General features: G+C 40.1%; 1 protein-coding gene and 5 non-coding genes across 7 annotated transcripts in view; 1 reads left to right on the top strand and 5 right to left on the bottom strand.

Annotated features, from left to right (window-relative positions):
• The window catches only part of fchsd2 (FCH and double SH3 domains 2), a 64525-nt gene that overhangs the window by 38989 nt on the left and 6743 nt on the right, over positions 1-18793 (bottom strand). For both annotated transcript variants that reach the window (XM_076734881.1, XM_076734880.1), the window contains exon 3: positions 6006-6051. In XM_076734881.1, coding sequence (XP_076590996.1) covers positions 6006-6051 — 46 coding nt within the window. The remainder of the gene's footprint in view (positions 1-6005; positions 6052-18793) is intronic.
• On the bottom strand, positions 5090-5163 carry trnat-agu (transfer RNA threonine (anticodon AGU)). Its single transcript has one exon. It is a non-coding gene; the product is annotated as a tRNA-Thr (tRNA).
• Positions 7090-7163, bottom strand: trnat-agu (transfer RNA threonine (anticodon AGU)). Its single transcript has one exon. It is a non-coding gene; the product is annotated as a tRNA-Thr (tRNA).
• trnam-cau (transfer RNA methionine (anticodon CAU)) lies at positions 9643-9715 on the top strand. Its single transcript has one exon. It is a non-coding gene; the product is annotated as a tRNA-Met (tRNA).
• Positions 11617-11690, bottom strand: trnat-agu (transfer RNA threonine (anticodon AGU)). The gene has a single exon. It is a non-coding gene; the product is annotated as a tRNA-Thr (tRNA).
• On the bottom strand, positions 15375-15448 carry trnat-agu (transfer RNA threonine (anticodon AGU)). The gene has a single exon. It is a non-coding gene; the product is annotated as a tRNA-Thr (tRNA).

Here is an 18793-nt window from a genome sequence, read left to right on the forward strand (position 1 = left end):
GTAAACTAAACTGTAACATAGCCTGTAATTATCTGCATCATTGTAAACTGGTTTCTGTGAGTTTATTTGTGTGTTCACAACTATATTCTGGCATTGTCTAAATTACACACAAGTCCAATGACGACACGTCAATTACAGGTCAAAATAAGGTGACATAACTGTATTCACTGGCTTGAAAGGGGACTTTTTGCAGGATGACATGTTTACTGTTGTCTCGCTGTTTCATTTTCCACACCCATAATTTGTCCAGGGAGGTTTTAGCTGTCCAAACAACAGCAACTGATCATTACTTTAGAGCAAACTTCACTGAGAGGTGCCGTGTTAAATCATATCAAAATCCTAATTTATTATTGGTTCATTACTTCACAACTCTCCTCGCAGCCATTCGTCACTGTTCTCTGAGCTGCACAGTGCACACCCTGCCAAACAACCCACAGACAGTCACCTTGACTCTTCAGCCTTCTGTTTAGTCTTGCTCTTCCACTCACTTATTTCCTCCAGTCTCTGGCTCAGTTACTTCTGCTCACTTTCTATCTGCGGTCTCTCTCTGATTTCTTCATGCCTGCGCTGTGTGTCTTCCTCTCTTCCCACCTTACCTTCTCAACTTCTTCCAAATCAATATATTTGATTTGTCCTCCCATCTCTTCCTGTCTGCACTTCTCTGCCCTGAAGCTCTGCGTCTCATTTGTGTGTGTGTGTGTGTGTGTGTGTGTGTGTGTGTGTGTGTTGTGATAGTGTTGGGTTACAGAGAACGTACAACTAAGGCGCTTTTGTTTACAAAAAAGAAGATTGCAACGGACAGCAATGACGTGTTGTAAAAAAGTATTGCTTGTGATGTGCATGTGTGTGCGTTTATGGGTGAGAGAAGATGAGAAAATACAAATAAAAGAGAAATCATCACTTTCCTCATCGCTGTCTTTCACCTGTTCTCAGATGTCTATTCCCTTCTATTAACCTTGTCAAAATCAATGTAGAATTATGTCAAATACTGGTGCCATATTGGACAGATTAGAGAAAAATACATAATTAATAAGTTGGCTATGATGGATGTGTACTGTACATGAGCTTTTGTTTTGTAAGATGTGTGCCAATGTAAGGAAGGAGGAAAGGGTGAGGGGGATACAAGGAGAGGAGGAGGTGAAAAAAGAAAAAGAAAAGATGCAGAGGAGAGGAGAAAATGTAATTAGAATTACAAAGACCTCTGTTTTGAGTGTATTTTACATTTGCAGATTATCTGCTGTGGGTACTTCAGATCTGATGTATAAACTGAACCTAAGAATTCACAGTCTATTTCGAGATCTAGCAGACCATGAAGCACACCCATAATGTCAAGGCTGATTTATACGTAACAGTGCACTATGGGTGCGCAGAAGGAAACCGACTACAGGCTGGCCTTTTTGGGCAGTACAGTGAAGTGTGACCCCAGCCTAAAACTATTCCAGTAATGTTGATCGTGGGAGGAGAATACAGAACAAATAGCTAATGCTCACAAGCTAACTCACACACAGAAAACATGGAGCTTTTGATTGACAGCTGGTAATTGTGGCTGACTCCTTCACAGAGGGGGTGTCTGGCCTGACACAGTTAAAGGACAAAGGTTAAACGACAGCATCTTCACTTTCTTTCTTACTCTGTTGTCTTCCCTACACCAGCCCTCTGCTCTTTCTCTATTTTGCTGCTCACATCTATTTCTTTCTCTGCCTCTCCGTCTCACCCCCTTCCTCTCACTTTCTCTGTGTCTGTCTCTCTGTTGGAGCAGCTGATTGGCTGGATTTCTGTCTGTATCGCCAGGAGGGGGCCAATGAGTGAGTGGAGTTTCCATGGGTAAGCGCCAGTGGTCGACTAACTGAGTGTCTAGTGGAGAGAGAGACAAGAGGCAAGGGCAGACGTGCCATAATAAAATGCTGCTGTGATAAGAGTAGGGGGAGCAAAGGATGAGTTTGCTTATCGGATGTTGAAACAAAATCTATTTCCCATTCAGCATGGATTTATGTAAGAAACCACTGTGCTCAGACATTCCCACACATGGATACACACACATATGTGCACACACCTACAATTAGGAAGGAATCCATTGTCCTACTGAGTGGGGGGTGGGGGGTGGGGGGGGTTTGTTGCTAGGCAACCTCTATTTCTAAGGTGAACAAGACAGTGCTGAGGGAGAATGGTGAGAGATAGCGAGAAAGCAAGAAAGGGTGAGGGAGAGGGGGAGATAATGAGTGCATGAAACCAGAGGGGTTGACCACAGCAAACTCTCATTTAATCATTCAAGCCACATGCAAATGAAGACATGCAAACAAGCACTTTTCTCCCCTCTCTCCACGTCTCTCATGTATATATGTATGAAGGGGACACGGGGGCTAAAAACAAGGCTGATTTGTGTGGACGGATGCATAAAGTAATGTTTGTGTGTTCATATGTAGTTATGCATGGGTAATGTACTGGAATGTTTTTCATTAAGCCACAGGAGGATTTTTGCTGCTGAAGGGGAGCATAAGCTGACCAGCATCAACATGCAACAGCAATCAGACACAGCGCTGTTGGGAGGCACTGCATGGTTTTTACTTAAACATCACTCAACTAATGCTTGGTAAGAGCAGTATGCTGACGCAGCCTTCTACCGGGAGACGTGCTTTAGTTGTGTGCTTCCTGACAAATCAGCAGCACACTACAAAGCGGCCGTCTAATGGGTGAAAATAATTTTATGGTAAGGAAGTAGTCACTTGTATGTACAATTAGAAATACAAACACTTGGAAATGTCTTCTCTCATATCTGAATACTGGATCATACAGCCCCTTAGACTGTGTTTCAACAAACTATCTTAACTCAAAGCAATACATTTTCATTCCCTCTAAAAGTACAATATAATAAAATACACTTAAGAGTAGCATTTTAAAGCAGTATAGACAAGCAAATCCTTCCTTGATCTAAGACCAGTAGCAGATGTAATAGCTGCAACTAATGATTATTTTCAGTATCAATTAACCTGCCTATTTTCTTCTTAATAATTTTATATATAAAATGTAAGAAAATTGTCCTAAATGGCAATTATAATCTCCCTTAGAGCTACTGAATGAGTACCCCAGCGTTTTGAGCTTAAACTCTGTTAATTAGGGCCACCTGGCTTTAAGCCCTCAGTAAGAAAAAGAGGAAGAGAGATTGTGCGAAAAGCTGTGTGAACCAACACAGAGAACGGACCCTCTGTTGGTTTGGGAGTCCTATGATTGAACTACTGCCTGTTAAAGAAGTCTAGTCAGATCATTTAGGGCTGCTCGCTGGGTAGCACTACGAGTCATAAAAATAAGAAGCAGTCCATGCTAAAAAATGACAACGTAAGCCGTGTTTCAATCAAATTCTCAAGCAAACTTTTTAAAAGTTGCAAAAAAGAAAACAGGAATTTGGAGCATTTCCATCATCTGGTTTCTAGCAAATAAACTAGGCTGCACAAAGCAAAGTCGAAGACAAATGTTTGCCAACCACCAATAAACCTCAAATACTAATAATAATAAGAAGGAGAACCAGAAGAGAGGTCTTCAGGATTTTTTTCAATCAGGCTTCTTCTTCTCTCAGAGCAGAAATATGATCAGACAGGAGTTAAATGTTCACTACCTCAGAACCAATTCGCAAAAGGTGTTTCCATCCTCCATTAAGCATATTAACTCTTTGTCAAAAAAGGCAATAAACACCTAAAGCACTTACAACCTTCTTTTTTTTTCAAATTTGCCATTTCCATTAACCCTTTCTAATGTGAAACACGATTCATAATAGTATGCAGCATTTTATAAATCTGAAAACAGCGAAGCAAAAATGCCCAGAAGAGAGAAAAAGGGAGAAAGAAGCACTGAAACATCTGTGAATAGGAATATGGGAAGTGAAACCAAATGTGACATGTAGTCCAGCTGTGAGTTTTTATTTATCTGAAGAACGAGAAAAAAATAAATCAGCAGGTCTCGTTTTTACAAGCACCTGACCTAAGCTGACTGCAGATAAAGTATGCACATTACTTTCCTTCAAAATATTATTATCACCAACCAACCTATTACTCCGTGTTACTTCACACTAATGTAGAAGACTATCTATTAGATTCAAGTCTTCATTAAAACCATTACGTTACATTTTAGAATTTCACTTTGGTGTAAAAAGAGACGCAATGAATGGACCAGATTAAAATACCAAGATAAAATGTATCCATCTGTCATAGCTGAATTTGTGTAAGGGATCCCATCTTAAAAAAGGTATCAGGGCACGCTATCTGTACAGAAGGTGTTCTAATCACATGAAGACATTTCAATGAGTTTGCAAATTATTACTTCTGCTTTGCCAAACTTTAACTTGGGGCCTTGTGTGTGGCAGACTTGACTCTACAAAGCAAAGTGGCAGTTTAGGACTGTGGCAGTTTAGACAGTAGCTTAACTGCTCCACTCTGACTATGGCTGGTTGCCTGAAACAAAAAAAAAAAAAAAAAGAAAGAAAAAACAGTTTAAGTTTAATCTGTATGCACTGAACAGCAAAGCTCAACTGCAAACTTGAAGCACTTAGTGCAGAACTTCTGAGCCTTGTGGTGAGGGTTTAGGAGAGTATTGATATTCTTATTTGTTTGTTTGGTACTTAACATTTCCAGCAATCTCCTCAAGTACAATAATGTATTGTAGAAAAGTAAGCACTGCTTGGATTTGAACTCCTCTCCAGAACACAAAATACAAAAAGTACGATCCATACCATGATAACTCTCTTACAATTACTGCTGGACTTCCAACAGTTTGATCTCAAGCCACAAAAATCCCATCCGAACACCTTTTTGTTTTTCTGGACATAATCAATATATGCGCAGCAGTTTAGTATGATATTGCATTGCTGTGATTTTCTCATATGACCTCTCAAAAATGAGGTCATGATTGTCCAGAGTTACCCTTTCATACAGATACATTTTCACCACGTGGAAATACTTTGACATCATGCAGACATGGTAAAGGCTGTAAAGACAGGGACATCTGTGGTGCATGTGCAGAAAGGGCTGAGGTCTCAGTAGTTAATCTGTGACACTTCATTTTCACTTATCTCCATGTACAACCGCCCTGACTGTTAAAAAGGCACTGCTGGGATTCGAACCCAGGATCTCCTGTTTACTAGACAGGCGCTTTAACCAACTAAGCCACAGCGCCCTACAGTACCCAGTGCCTACATGTGGCAACCTGTGGCACCCAATGTTCACATGACTGCGGTATCATTATCACGGTTATTGATACCACTTGACTTTAGTCACACCTACACCTGAGTCTTGACTCAACAGCTTACCTACACCTGAAAGATAAGGGACACTTATTCAAGGACAACAACGTACATATTTTAGACAACCACCACACAGCCAGGAGCACTAACAACCCAAGTGTTGACCTCCGATGACTGGAATCACACAAATGTTACTGTACGTAATCCACTACCGGAGCTCTGTTCTTTCAAGTCTTCATACAGCACTTGTCCTTTATTCAAACCCAGGATCTCCAATTTACTTGACACTTTAACCAATTAAGCCATGTTTGCCCATTAAGATGCCGTCAAAAAGCAATCTTCAGGTTGGCAATCTCAAATGCTTTACAGAAAATATTAAGCACTAACAGTAGTGCACAACTTCTAAACTTTTCAGTCACACTTAAGGAAAGTTCTAAAGTTTGAAATACAGTATAGTCACATGGCTGTAATTCGCCCCCCAGTGCTCTTGAAAATAAGCATCTACAAAATGATAGCACTCTTACAATTACTGCTGGTCTAACAAGAATTTTTGGACCTAAAAATACAGGCCACGGAGGGGTGATAAACTTCAACCTAACACATAAAACCCATTTTTAAGTACATAATGTCAACCTCCACCATCAAAGCGACTACATTTACACAGCCGTTAGCTTAAAATTAAAAAGAGGAGCTGCAAAGCAACATGTACAGCTCTCCATCAGTTTTGTAAACGTGCATCTAAACATGTATTCAGCAAGAGTCCAGCCAGTCTTACCTGTGCATAGTCCCTCTCCAGCTGTCCTTTCTTCAGACTGTAGCTCCTACAAAGAGAGGAAGAGACAGAGATTTGCTATGAAGTGTCTGTATACTGTCTGTGTAATGTGCACATTAAAGACCGCAGGAAGAATATAATAATGTCACGTTTTTCATTAGTAGTTTCTGTGCTGTAATGAAAAAAAGCACAAGTGTAACAATCATGTTCAGGCTCCTCAGACATTTCACAAGTGGACTCGGTGACCTCAATATTATGCAAAAGAGAAACTACTGGTTCTTTTTCTGTCTCTTTATTGGCTGACAGCACTTCTAAAAAAATGAAATGAAAAAAAAAAAAAGACTCTCCAGTTCTAACCAACAAAATACACAAATTCTGACCAAATTTACACTTGCCGTCTCTTCATTATACAACATCCTGGCAGTAGAGACAGTGGAAGTTCTTATCACAGTCCAGGAATGTACAGAATGAAAAACACAACATATATGATCACACGGACAGATAAATGCACAGGCACTTGTTGCTGAATGAACAAAACAGCATGTATGATAGAGATGACCTCACCAGGTGCACAACATTTTACAACACAACATAAATTACTACTATTATTTAAATATCATACTCATCATTGTGTACCATATGGAAAGTTAAGCTGGTCCTCACTGGCAACAACAAGTTGTTTATAAATGATTCCAACTACCTGAGTATATAAAGTAACAGTGAAATTTAAATCACTGTTCACCAGACCAGATCTTAGTTTTAGCTTCTTAATAAACCATAAGCAAATACGGAACTAATGATTCTTTTGGATGAATGAGAATCTTTACAGATATACTGAACTGATGAGTTATCGGTGATTGTTTCTGATGCTGTTTGTAAGTACGTGCACCTGTGTGACTCACTATGTTTGTTTTGTGCCTCATCTCAGTTATGCCTGGACCAGACTACACAATATTTTTGTTTTACACAATGGTTACCATGTCAGAGGCCTAAACTCTTGCCATGTCTTGGATGACTGCACCCTAAACCTAACCTGAGTATAACCACAATTATACAATACCTTTCAGTACAATTGTGAACCTTGAAAAGGCACTGCTGGGATTTGAACCCAGGATCTCCTGTTTACTAGACAGGCGCTTTAACCAACTAAGCCACAGCGCCATATAGAGCACTCTGAAAAGGATGATGTTTGGCATACCAAGCAACCCAGAACCCTGTCAATGAAAGTAATATATGAAAATATTTAAGAAATTAAGGAAAACGAAAGAGAACCAAGTACAAGGCCTTCTGCCCTCTCTTATGAGGCTTGAATATTGCTGTAAATTTTAATGTTGTCAAACATGAGATGACTTAACTGCATTAAGTAGTGATTTGATAAATATCTCATTGCAGCTGTGTTTATTTGGATTAACAGGTATCATTTATGAGCCAAATTAAAATCCCTTTCTAAAACTTATGTTGCTTTAAAACAGAAACATATTTCAATAAGAACAACTTGTGTGTTCAGCTATATTCAAACACAATATAAGGTATCATGGAAAGCAAGAGGCTACAGCACAGATGTTTAGCTTTCCAAGATGTTTTGTTGTGTGCCAACTGAAGGGAAAAAGAAGAGATCAAGCATTTCCTATTGTTCTGGATTTTCAGTGTGAATGGAGATCTTTGTGAAAACTGGTAGTGTGGAAGGGGGTTGTTTTCACATGTAAATTGTGTATAGTGTGAAAGTGGTTTCAGAAATAACCTAATCATTAGCACTGTCTTTTAATTCATTCACTTGTTTGTTTAGGAGTCACTAACTCACTTCGGCACTCCCATTTCAATCACTCGTTCAGGGCTTGTTAAGAGGGTTTAGACCAGGGTTGTCAGAATTTTTTTTTTGTCAATTCTGAAAACTGTGTTATACAGGAATTGAAACATAGAAGACTGGGCAGACTTGTATAACTTGAATTGGGAGATACAAGACAGTGATTAGGTTTGCTGTTATTGATTATTATCAGAATCGGCTTTATTGGCAAAGTATGTGTATGCATACAAGGAATTTGATTACAGTTTTAAGTTGCTGTCAATGTCCCCAAATTTTCACTGCATGGTATGGCTCGGCTCAGCATGACTCGATTTGCTTGGAACATTTTTTGGGGTGGTTTCCATTGGCTAAACAATGAAGTGAAAACACTGCAGCCCACTGATTAATCAGAGATTAATCATTGTCACCTCAGTGATCACTTGCACGACACAGACATCCTACACACTGACTGAAAACTGCATCTCTCAGTTGACACGGATATTAAAAAGTGGCAATTGTCAGTTTGTTTGCGCATCATTCCTCTGTTTGGTTGCAGATGAAAGGCTCTCAAAAGGAAAGAATATCATTGGTCCTGGGTGTCACATTGAAGACGATGAAATGGCAGTTTGACCAGGCGTCACTATGACGATTAGCTAAGAATCCCACCTACACAGAGGAGTTACCAGCTGCAGTGGAAAACAAAATCGAGAAAAGTGTCCGGTGCCAAAAGTATGTCAAGTCGAACTGAGCTCAGCCATAGAATACAGTGGAAACACAGTTCCAAGAATGATGAAGAGAAAGATAAAAATAGACACATGGCTAAAACAAGGACAACAAACCTGAAGAAAGACTGGTAAAAATATATATAAAAAAAAACTATCATATACATAGAAGTAGGTGAAGTAGGTACATTTAAAGGCCAGTTGTGTGTGATTATTTGTGCATGTCTTGTGGTAACAACAGGTTGTGGGGGTCAGTGCTCTGATTCAACCCTTCACTGTTCACCTAATAAGTGTAAAATAGTATTTTAAACATTGGCATTTTAAGTGAACAACTCCTTCTGAGACTGTATCTACTGTTTGGTTATTGTTCCCCTGAGGGTGGTGCCTCATTATTATTAGTTAATATTTAGAATCTTTTTAACATTAACGCAGTTATTGGTATCAATGACTGTACTTATTTTCTGCTAATAACCAAACCTGCCCTACCAGATCCCAACAAAACAGCATGGAATATATTTAGCCCAAGGATATATCCAACGTGTATGTGATAATAAATTAAATTGTTTTTATTGTTGTACTAAAATTTATTGTAGCTTCAAGTCACCAACCAATGATGTTTAAAATAAACTACAACAGACTATGTGAGGGAACTTAACAGTTACAATTGAGCAGTGGGAAACAGTGGGGGAAGACACAGAAAGGAAGACAACACTAACTGTAAGTGTAGACAGCATAATTACTGCCAAATCTCTCTATGCTAATTACAGCCCAAACAAATAGGGCAGTGCTTCTTGTCAAATGTTTCCCAAGGCATCATTTTGTGTTAAGCCTGCTGTGTTCCGTCTGTTCTCTAAACAGAGGATCTTTAGATATCTGGATTTCATAGCTAAAAAGAGACATGAGAAATTCTTAATGACTGAACCAGTCTTTTAAATCCTGCACAGAGAGGCACATACAAAGCTGCAATAATTCCCACTGTCAATGATCTACTGCAAAAGGCTGGAGCACGTGTTTAGTGTTTAACTCCACCTCCCTGTGCATGTCAGCTGAAATACCACATGCTCTGTCCCCTGCTCACACACTCTTCCACCCCCACCCTTCAGTCCACTGCACACATGCTCAGGCAAGCTTGCAGGCCTCGTTGGCGCAGTAGGCAGCGCGTCAGTCTCATAATCTGAAGGTCGTGAGTTCGAGCCTCACACGGGGCAGTTCTTTTGTGAAGATCAACACAAAGCGGCAAGAACGCCATGTGGAAAAAGTCTCACAACCAACTGCTCATGTGATGTCTATGAAGTTAAATGGTATGTGTCTTTCTGAACTGCTCAATATTTCTAAATCTATGAATGCTTTTCACCAGAAAAGAATTTGGGGATTAAATTCATAATAGTTACATTAACATGCCAGATAAGAATAATTCTGTATAATCCCCAACATTAATGTGATCTCTCACATCAAAATGATCTGAACAAAGTCACACTACTTTGCAACATGACACATGGTGATCACAGACATTAGTGTGTATCTGAAAACTGTCTCTTGACTCAGGGCATTAAAGATCTCTTTTCTCTTGCTGTTGGACAGATGTCTGTGCTCCATTCCAAACTAAAGTAGATTGGCAGTGACAGCCGTTTTTGTTCTTCATGTCAGTATCAACTTGCTGTAATAAAAAGCCCTGACAATCACAGCCCTCTCATTGTGTATGGATCGTCCGGTGAGCAACAAAAATATTTCACACGCTAATTATCATTTACTGATATCTTTACATAGAAACATTTTATTAACTAATCCACTGCACCTTCTTTCAACTCAACAACATAAACCATGTTTCAGTCATAATCAGCCTTCATGTGCCTCCAATGTCCCCTTTGCAAACAAAAATGATATGCATAAAACCACAAGGACTACCGAGCAGCTCAGCTTTGCAACATCTGTACCCGATCAGTGAGATAAAAGAGGGGTTTACTGACCATCCAAGCCAGGTTGTCTGAGTAAACGATGACAACACTTTAGCAAAGGCTGGATATGATCACTTGTTGTACTAAAAATAGAACTACTGAACTTAGAATATTATTCTCAAGTCAAAGCGCTGAGTAGTCTGTGTTCCAGAGTTGTCTAGTAAGCATATTCTTATCCTAAGGATAAATGAAGGTCATGCATTGCAGTTACGGATCATGTCCTGCAGACAGACAGACAACAGGGAAGAATTGCGTTTCTAGGAGCATCTCTACTGTAAATTCAGGGCGACATCTGAGAACAGCACTTTGCCTTCCAGGTGTGAAGAAACTGCTGGGATTTAAACTCCTGTTTACTAGACAGGCATTCTAACCAACTACGTCACTACATCACACTCTCTCCCATTTCAAAACCCTTTGATCTCACTTATATTCAGATGGGAACAGTAAGATTGAGGATACCTTAGCATTGACTGCAACTGACCACTTACACCTATGAAGACACATACACACATTCAAAGGTCTGAGAACAGTTTTTTTTTTATATTGTGTCCGCACTGCAGGAACTGAGAACAATTGTAATTCTCTCAGTGCCATTTTGAGTTTGTACTTCAGAGAAGGTACTCTCCCAGCACAACAGGAACCTTGAATGATGTAAGTGTACAGTGACTGGCCCAGACGTGAGAGTCTGTTGATTGGTTGAACACATGGGCCAATGCAACAGTGGCAACCGCCATTTCTAAAAACCAATCTGAAATGTTGGCTGTGTGAACAACAGCTCATAATTAGAGCCATAAAGGAAAGTAAAGAAAGTACAAAATACGCACAGTAAAGTTGGTTGTATGTCGTAGATGTGATGTTGCTATGCCAACCGGCAGCTGGTTTATGTGACCTCAGCGTTCCTATTGGCAGTGCGAATGCCAACAGAAAAAAAAAAAGTTCTTGAAGGTTCCTAGTTATTGGGGAGCTCACCAGGGAGTCCCCAGAACTGTTAGGACTGACAGCCGAAGTGCAGATGGATATCATCCAAAAATCTGCGATACCAGTACTGGGTATCGATACCTTGACTTCGGTCCCAATTCCTGAACAGTACCTGGAAGTTGAGGACTGGAAATGCCTGATCCACAATTTCCACAGGTGAAACTGACTTGCAGAAAAGGCACTGCTGGGATTTGAACCCAGGATCTCCTGTTTACTAGACAGGCGCTTTAACCAACTAAGCCACAGCGCCCTGTATTGGCCAACCAGAGTACAATGTTTCTGTCAGCAATCTCAGTAAATGATTGGAAAGACAATGTAAAAAGTGCATTTTAGTTAAAATCTATATAAACACAAGCAGATCTACAACTTACAATTATTTTTACAATTGATAAATCTGTCAATTATGATTGCTTGAACATTTCATTCATAATTTAGTCAATGAAAGGGCAGAAAAAGCAATATACACCTGAACCAAATATATTAAGGAGTTGAAACACGCAGATGTTTAGCATTTTTGCTTGATAAGTGAAACCCCTTAATTTCTTTGAGTTTGGCAGGGCAATAAGGCAGATTGAAGATCCTTTCAAATGTTCCTGTACTTAACCCAACATTGGACAGTACTTCCTTGTATGTGGTAAGGAACTTGTGCTGACCATAGAAAGGGTACTGCTGGGATTTCAAACCCAGGACATCTCACGTGATAGACAAGAGCTTTAAGTGCTTGCTGGCATTGCTGTCATCTCATTCCCAAACATCTCAAGATTATGATCAGTATTTAGACTGCTGACTGATTATCATGTCCTCTTTCCGCGCCTGACGCATTTAAAAGCAAAAGGAACTCATACAATATCATCCAATATCAGAGGATATCTTGGTTAAATGTGGGATAAGTCATTCTGGAGAAAGACTGTCCTCACGGTCCACTGGCTATCTGTTCTGTGTGTACACAGGAAAAAAATCTGTTTTTTGCACAGTCTTGGCTCTGTAAAAAGATAACAAAGTGGCTTGGACCAAGCATGTAGCACTACGCCAGCCAATCAGCAACAGGTGGCATTAGTGCTTGTGCACAGGATAAGGGGAACAGAGGGGAGATCACAGGGAACAAGAGGGACGGTCAATCTTACATGCTAACTTTTGCTCACCCAACCTTTACTTTGACACTAGACTACAAAAGAAACAAAGATTTTAGTATGTGTGAACATGTGTATTGTGAGATAATATATGAGGAGAAGAAGAAGACTGAAAGCATACGTAAAAAATTTATGCATAAAATGCCTTTAGGCCAGCCAATCAATCGTGAGCTTTATTCTTCAAGACAGTATTCCCAGGTTCTCCTGTCTACTACACAGGCGCTTTGACCAACTGAGCCACAGCGCCACCAACAAGGGCACACGGATAGAAATCCCCTGCATCACATCTCACCACTGCCTCTGAGCGCTGAATTATGCTGTAACAAATATTATTAGCTCTCTTACTGTCTACATAAAAGTATGGGCATGTGTAACAGATGAAATTACTGTTTAAAACGTAATTCCCCCATTGACAGTTCAGTAGAGGCCAATCTCTAATTCAATCAGTGTGACAGGCCCTAGCTGCAATGCACTGGGGGAAAAAAAATTCCCCTCACGTCTGTATGACAGTGACGGAGGCACATAACCAGGTGCTTTAAGTTGCATCACCTTAACCAAATGGTTTTGTTTGCCTACCATTAACCATACCTAGAGTCCCATAGGAGATTCAGGAGATTCATTGGTTTAGTGATTACTTCTTTTTAAACCAAACTGAAAATGTCTTTAACAGGCTGCACAGAGACATCATCTTTAGACTTCTAAAGGATAATGCATGATTTGGTACCTAATCCACAATTGATAAAATACCCTGATATGACATTGATATTAGAATTGTGCTGATGGTAGAAAAGGCAACGTTGGGATTCAAATTCAAGATTTCCTGTTTACTGGCAAAATAAGCCTAAATCAAAATCAGTGTGAATGCCGATCCTATAATCTATCTATGTCAATGGCCTGGTGCATTGTGCAACACAAAGAAAAATGTGGTTTATAATAGTGCTATATCTAGCATGGAAAAAGTCTAGAACTTAAAAGTGAGAGCTCAAAAATTAGATAAGAATATTTAGGATTAATGTCAGGGTGTGGTGTCACATCACTGTCAGCCTAAATTAACACATAAGTATAGGGTTTTTGATGATGTGTGAATATGTGCATTTTAAGTAGCTGATGTAGCTTTTATGAGCAGTAATATAGTTATAGGTCCCACGGCTTTGAGTTATATTCTCCAAGACAGTGACTGTGGCACAGGCATTTAAACATTTAAGTTTTTTAAGATGCCAGACATTAATTGTGTAGATAATTTGCTCTGACCTTGACATTTAAAAAGCTTTTACCACCCAACTTTATTTGTCTTATGTACCTGAAGCCACACTGTAGCTGGTACAACCGTACAACACCTTCAGGGAGTTTCATTTGTCATGTGGTTCAATGACAATTCACTGCCCTTCACAGTGATGATAACTGATCCCTACTGCTGGAGCCACACTAAACATGACAGAGACTTTAAAGAGCTGTTGTGCAATCAAATGCAAAAAGAGATTCAGAGAATTGAGGAATACGTTTTTGCATGGTGCCGAACACTAAAGACAAGAAAGGCAACGTGAAGCGATCCTTTTGAAGGTCTAATAGTAACTAAGCAAGCACATTGTTTACTGAGTGGAATGTGGAAAAAAAAAAAAAAATTCAGTTCATGTGATTTTAATTTGGCTGACAAATCCTAGACTGGGACGTTGACATTACAGGACCAGGTGTCTATATGCCTTCACACTTTGTCAGATATAACATTACATCCCCAACATGAGGCTACATATTTAATCATAAGTCAAATATTATTGCCGTTGTACCTGTTCATTTCAAGCATCTCTTGACTAGTTTTAAATTAGACACATGTACAAGTGAGTGTGGATATGACTTGTATTTTTTCCATTCTATCCAGTGTGGACAGAATGTCTCAGTATTTGTCAGTGAGAGGACGGTACTTCACATTTACCTGCCCTTGATCCACAATCCAGTGTTGACTATAGAAACGGTAGTGCTGGGATTAAAACCCAGGATCTCCCAATCTGAGACAGGCTCTTGAACAAGCTAAGCCATGGAGCCCTACAGAGCCCCACAGGACCAATTTAGAAAACAATGATCAAATTGCTTATTTGATGGAATTGCACATTCCAAACCCCAAAGATACTCTACGTATAATGTTAGAAAACAAGTGAAGCACCAAATTCTCACATTTAAAGAAGCTGGAACCAGCAATCTCGTAGCCCCCAGATACACTAAAGTTCAGCAGTGAGAGTGGTGTTTGCGTTACCACGCTGAAGCGCTGCACTTGGTATGGCGCATTGCTCGAAATGCCACCTAGTGCGGCACACAAAGTTCAAAACATATCAACGTTGCCGTTGACCTTTCGAAATGCAATCAATGAGATGTGCGTGACATAGACAGAAGTGACACACGCAAGCAGGGGAGGTAGAGACTGATAGCACGATCTCGCCAGGAAAAGTATTGCATGGCGAGATGTCATCAGTTGGATGGGGCTACCAGGTTTGTGATTAAGCCTATAGCTTACAAACTCAGCTAAATCCAAAGATAAAGGTAGCTTAGCTGTTATATCCTTTAGCTATGCCAGGCAGACACACTGAAAGGGGCTATGCTTTGTATCACATGCACATTTTGAAATAAACTCAAATGCATCAAAGAGAAAACAGTCTTTGAGTACAAACACTTACACCTGCACAGTGAGCAAAGGGCAAATGTTTTGTATCAAGGCACTGGCATGGAGTGTGAAGGAAGTACAGGATACTTCATTCACCACTGGAGTTTTGTTCTTCCACATTATGATACAACACTTGTGCTAACCCTAGAAAAGGCACTGCTGGGATTCGAACCCAGGATCTCCTGTTTACTAGACAGGCGCTTTAACCAACTAAGCCACAGCGCCTGCTGACATGATGCAGCCGCTGCCATGAGAAAACATGACGATGGTGTTCAAACAGCTTGCTCTTTACAAACCTGACTCATCTCCAACAAAGGCAATCTGGAGGATTTCATCTGTATGATGAAACATGCACAAAAACTGTGAAAAAGTGGGCTGCAACTGTCACAATATCCCAACTGAGGAGATTCAATTTCAGTAGAAGATGTGAGTAGAGGTATGAGTATAGGAAAACAATGAATTTGAAAATATTTCAAATTAGGAATATATATTTAATAATATTAGTGTCTGTAATCCCTTATATGCTGTCTCTCCGACACATTCTGCTCTAGTACTTTCGTTCTACAGTACACTTGTGTACTGGTAAAGGTCACAGGAACATAGAGTAGAAGTCAACACCAGTGCACACACAGACCCACACAGACAAACACACATCCGCACTAGGATCTTTGGACATGTAAAGGTTTTTCATGCTACCGTGGTTATACTGCAGCAGGGACCTAATATAGTATGTAGGTATGGACACCTATTTCCACTATGCTTGTTTCTATGTGAGTGAGAGATCTGCTGTGTTAGTGTAGTAAGGGTATATACTTCTGTACATATCCTGCACTTCTGCTAAGATGCTTGTCTGTGTCGCTGCACTCCTTATACTTGCTTTCCTCACTCCATTCATTTGTTCTGCCCACATTTCTATTTATCTGTAAAACCTCTCCATACCCTCCCTCCACCTCCACATTTGTGTCTCCCTTCCTCTTCTGCACTCTGCTTCCTTGGCCTCTCCTTCTCTCCTCCCTCATCTCTCTCTCCCTAACCCGCCACTCTGTCTGCCGATCCTGTGTGTGTGTGTTTGTATGGTGCATGAGTCAAAAAGCAGTGTCAGCATCAGCTGTGCATGAAGATAAAAGGGAGAAAGAAGATGCCCAGATGAGTGTGTGTCTGACAGGAAATACTTAAGTGCTTGAGAGTGGACTCTAAGTGTATGTACTGTATGTGTGTGTAAAGGCAGAGAGAGGGGGAATGAGTGGGAACGTGGGAAAACAGCTGAGATCAATGGTTTACAGGACGCGGTCTGAGATCAGTGACAACAGGATAAGCAACATGAGTCACTGACAGAGACAGAGGCGGAGGAGGGTGGTCATGTTTTCACACTGCGTGATCACCACAAGACATAATAGAGCAGATTTGCTGCAATTTTTTGCACTCCGGGAGCAAGCAGGCATTTGGACAAAAACGTTCCCTATTTCATTTCATTACAGAATACAATACAATTGATATGTTGCAAGCGACAAAATGAAAAGGCCGCAATAGATGTTAGATGTTTCAGAGCTCCCACAACAGTTCATTCTTTAATGGACTGTGTGATAGCATTGAATGCATTTGTTTTATACAAACCCATACCACCACTTCTATTTTTTGCTTAGGCCTGTTAAAATGCTAGAAAACTAGAAAACATCCCTGGGTACTTAGTAAGCTAAGCTAAAACAACATGATCATGCTTGGATTTTGAATCATGTAGTTTGTTAAGAAAGACACCATATTCCAACCTGTTTCAAAGACCTTATGCTGTAATCAAACATGCGATTTGACTTTTATGCAATAGGGCATCAAGGGAAAAGAGAATTCTTCGATCAAAACATTTTTATTGCAGAATAAGAAATGGATACAGCTGACCAAGATATATCAGAAAATGCTCCCTCACAGTCTAACAGAAGCACTGTGGCCAAAACATCACAGCAAACTATTGTGGTTAATGAAACGTCTTGACAGAAGAGAGATCTCAGTGAAAGTTGGTCACTTTGTCACAGTTCAGGATAATCTGACGTAGAACACTTGAAATCTGTCACTGAATAAAGCTCCAACACTGACTGACTGCTCAGCGCTCTGCCATGGCTAATTAATCAGAGGAAATTGTATCTGTTGCCACTGCTCAAATCCCACAACAGCAATACAAACTACAGCCTCAATTATAGTCTCAATTAACACTGAGTAACATAAGCATCATCAAGCCAGGATTCTTGCAGGACTGTTACATTACATTGCATTCAACTGTAAGGATGTGTATACTGTGTTATTCTGGGGTTTCAGCCCACCAGATACTGTAAACATTTTGCTTTGTGGGACATTTGTGTAACAGATGGGGTGGCTTGGTTTGATTTATATTTGCAATATCTAATATGTGACTGCCTTGTATCTACCACAGCCCTTTATTATTTAAACAGAAACATTTTCAAACTGCAAATCACTGTCATTGTTTCAATAATACAGTTTAAGGTAGTGTAAGAGCTTCCTAAAGGCATACAGCAGTAGACAAATGGTGCCTCAGCTCTCTGCTTGGGCTCTGACACGTTTAAATATATCTTCCTCGTAAAATAAATAAAAGGTTCAGTTGGTCACGGTTGAAGAATCACCTTTGCCTCATTTCGAATCAGAAAGAACGCTGTCATCCTCCCTGTCATCTTATCCCCCCGGGGTCTGGTTTTACCTGGGGTCTTCCTGTGATTTTGAATAAAGGCAGAGGTTGTCTGCAGAGTCATTTCAAGGCCACCTAATTATATTACGAGGGTGTGAATCAGCATTGCATTAATTTGGGTCTTTTTCCACAATGAGTCCTCTTTCTAAATTATGGAGGCTGCAGTGAAACACATTAATGCGGACTTTGATAGCATTTTGGGCTCAAACTGCGGAGGCTCATCTAGCTACTCAGCATGGAGACCCATTAGGTTTTAATGATATCTGCAGATAATTCCTAGGATTTGGTTAATAAATTTGAGTGAAACACAAATTTCATTTATCCCATGCAAATGTGCACCACAAAACACAGACGCAGGGGCTAAACTCACAGCAGGGCCCCAGTTCTAGTCCAGTCCAGTTCAGGCATCAGCTACAAAAACTGGCACTTTGTTTTCTCACAACTGCCATCTCCCAAAATTGATGATACTCTTTGTAGATTCTTCATAAAGCACTCCGTCTAGACCAGTGCTGCCCAAAGTGGGGGAAAACTTGGCCCACCACAAGGTTCGCAAGATTTTTCTATGGAAAAATTCTAAAAATTAGAATATAAATCACCACTTATGTATTTTGTGACGTAAAAATGCTCTCTAAATACAGTCTGTACGAACCTTAATTATTCATTATTTTTCCTAATCGGAGCACAGCAGGCAGAGTGACAGTGCAGGAAGTCAGTTAATTAAGGGAACTTGGGATCCACGTACCATTTTGCATCTTAACAATACAATACAATACAATAGGAGTTTGGCCTGTGGCCCACCATTAAGTTCCAGTTTTGACCCTCCAGGGGAAAAAGTTTGGGCACCCCTGATTTAGACTTTGGCAAACCTTGAAACTCAG

This window comes from Chaetodon auriga, chromosome 7, assembly GCF_051107435.1.
Source record: "Chaetodon auriga isolate fChaAug3 chromosome 7, fChaAug3.hap1, whole genome shotgun sequence".
NCBI lineage: Eukaryota > Metazoa > Chordata > Actinopteri > Chaetodontiformes > Chaetodontidae > Chaetodon > Chaetodon auriga.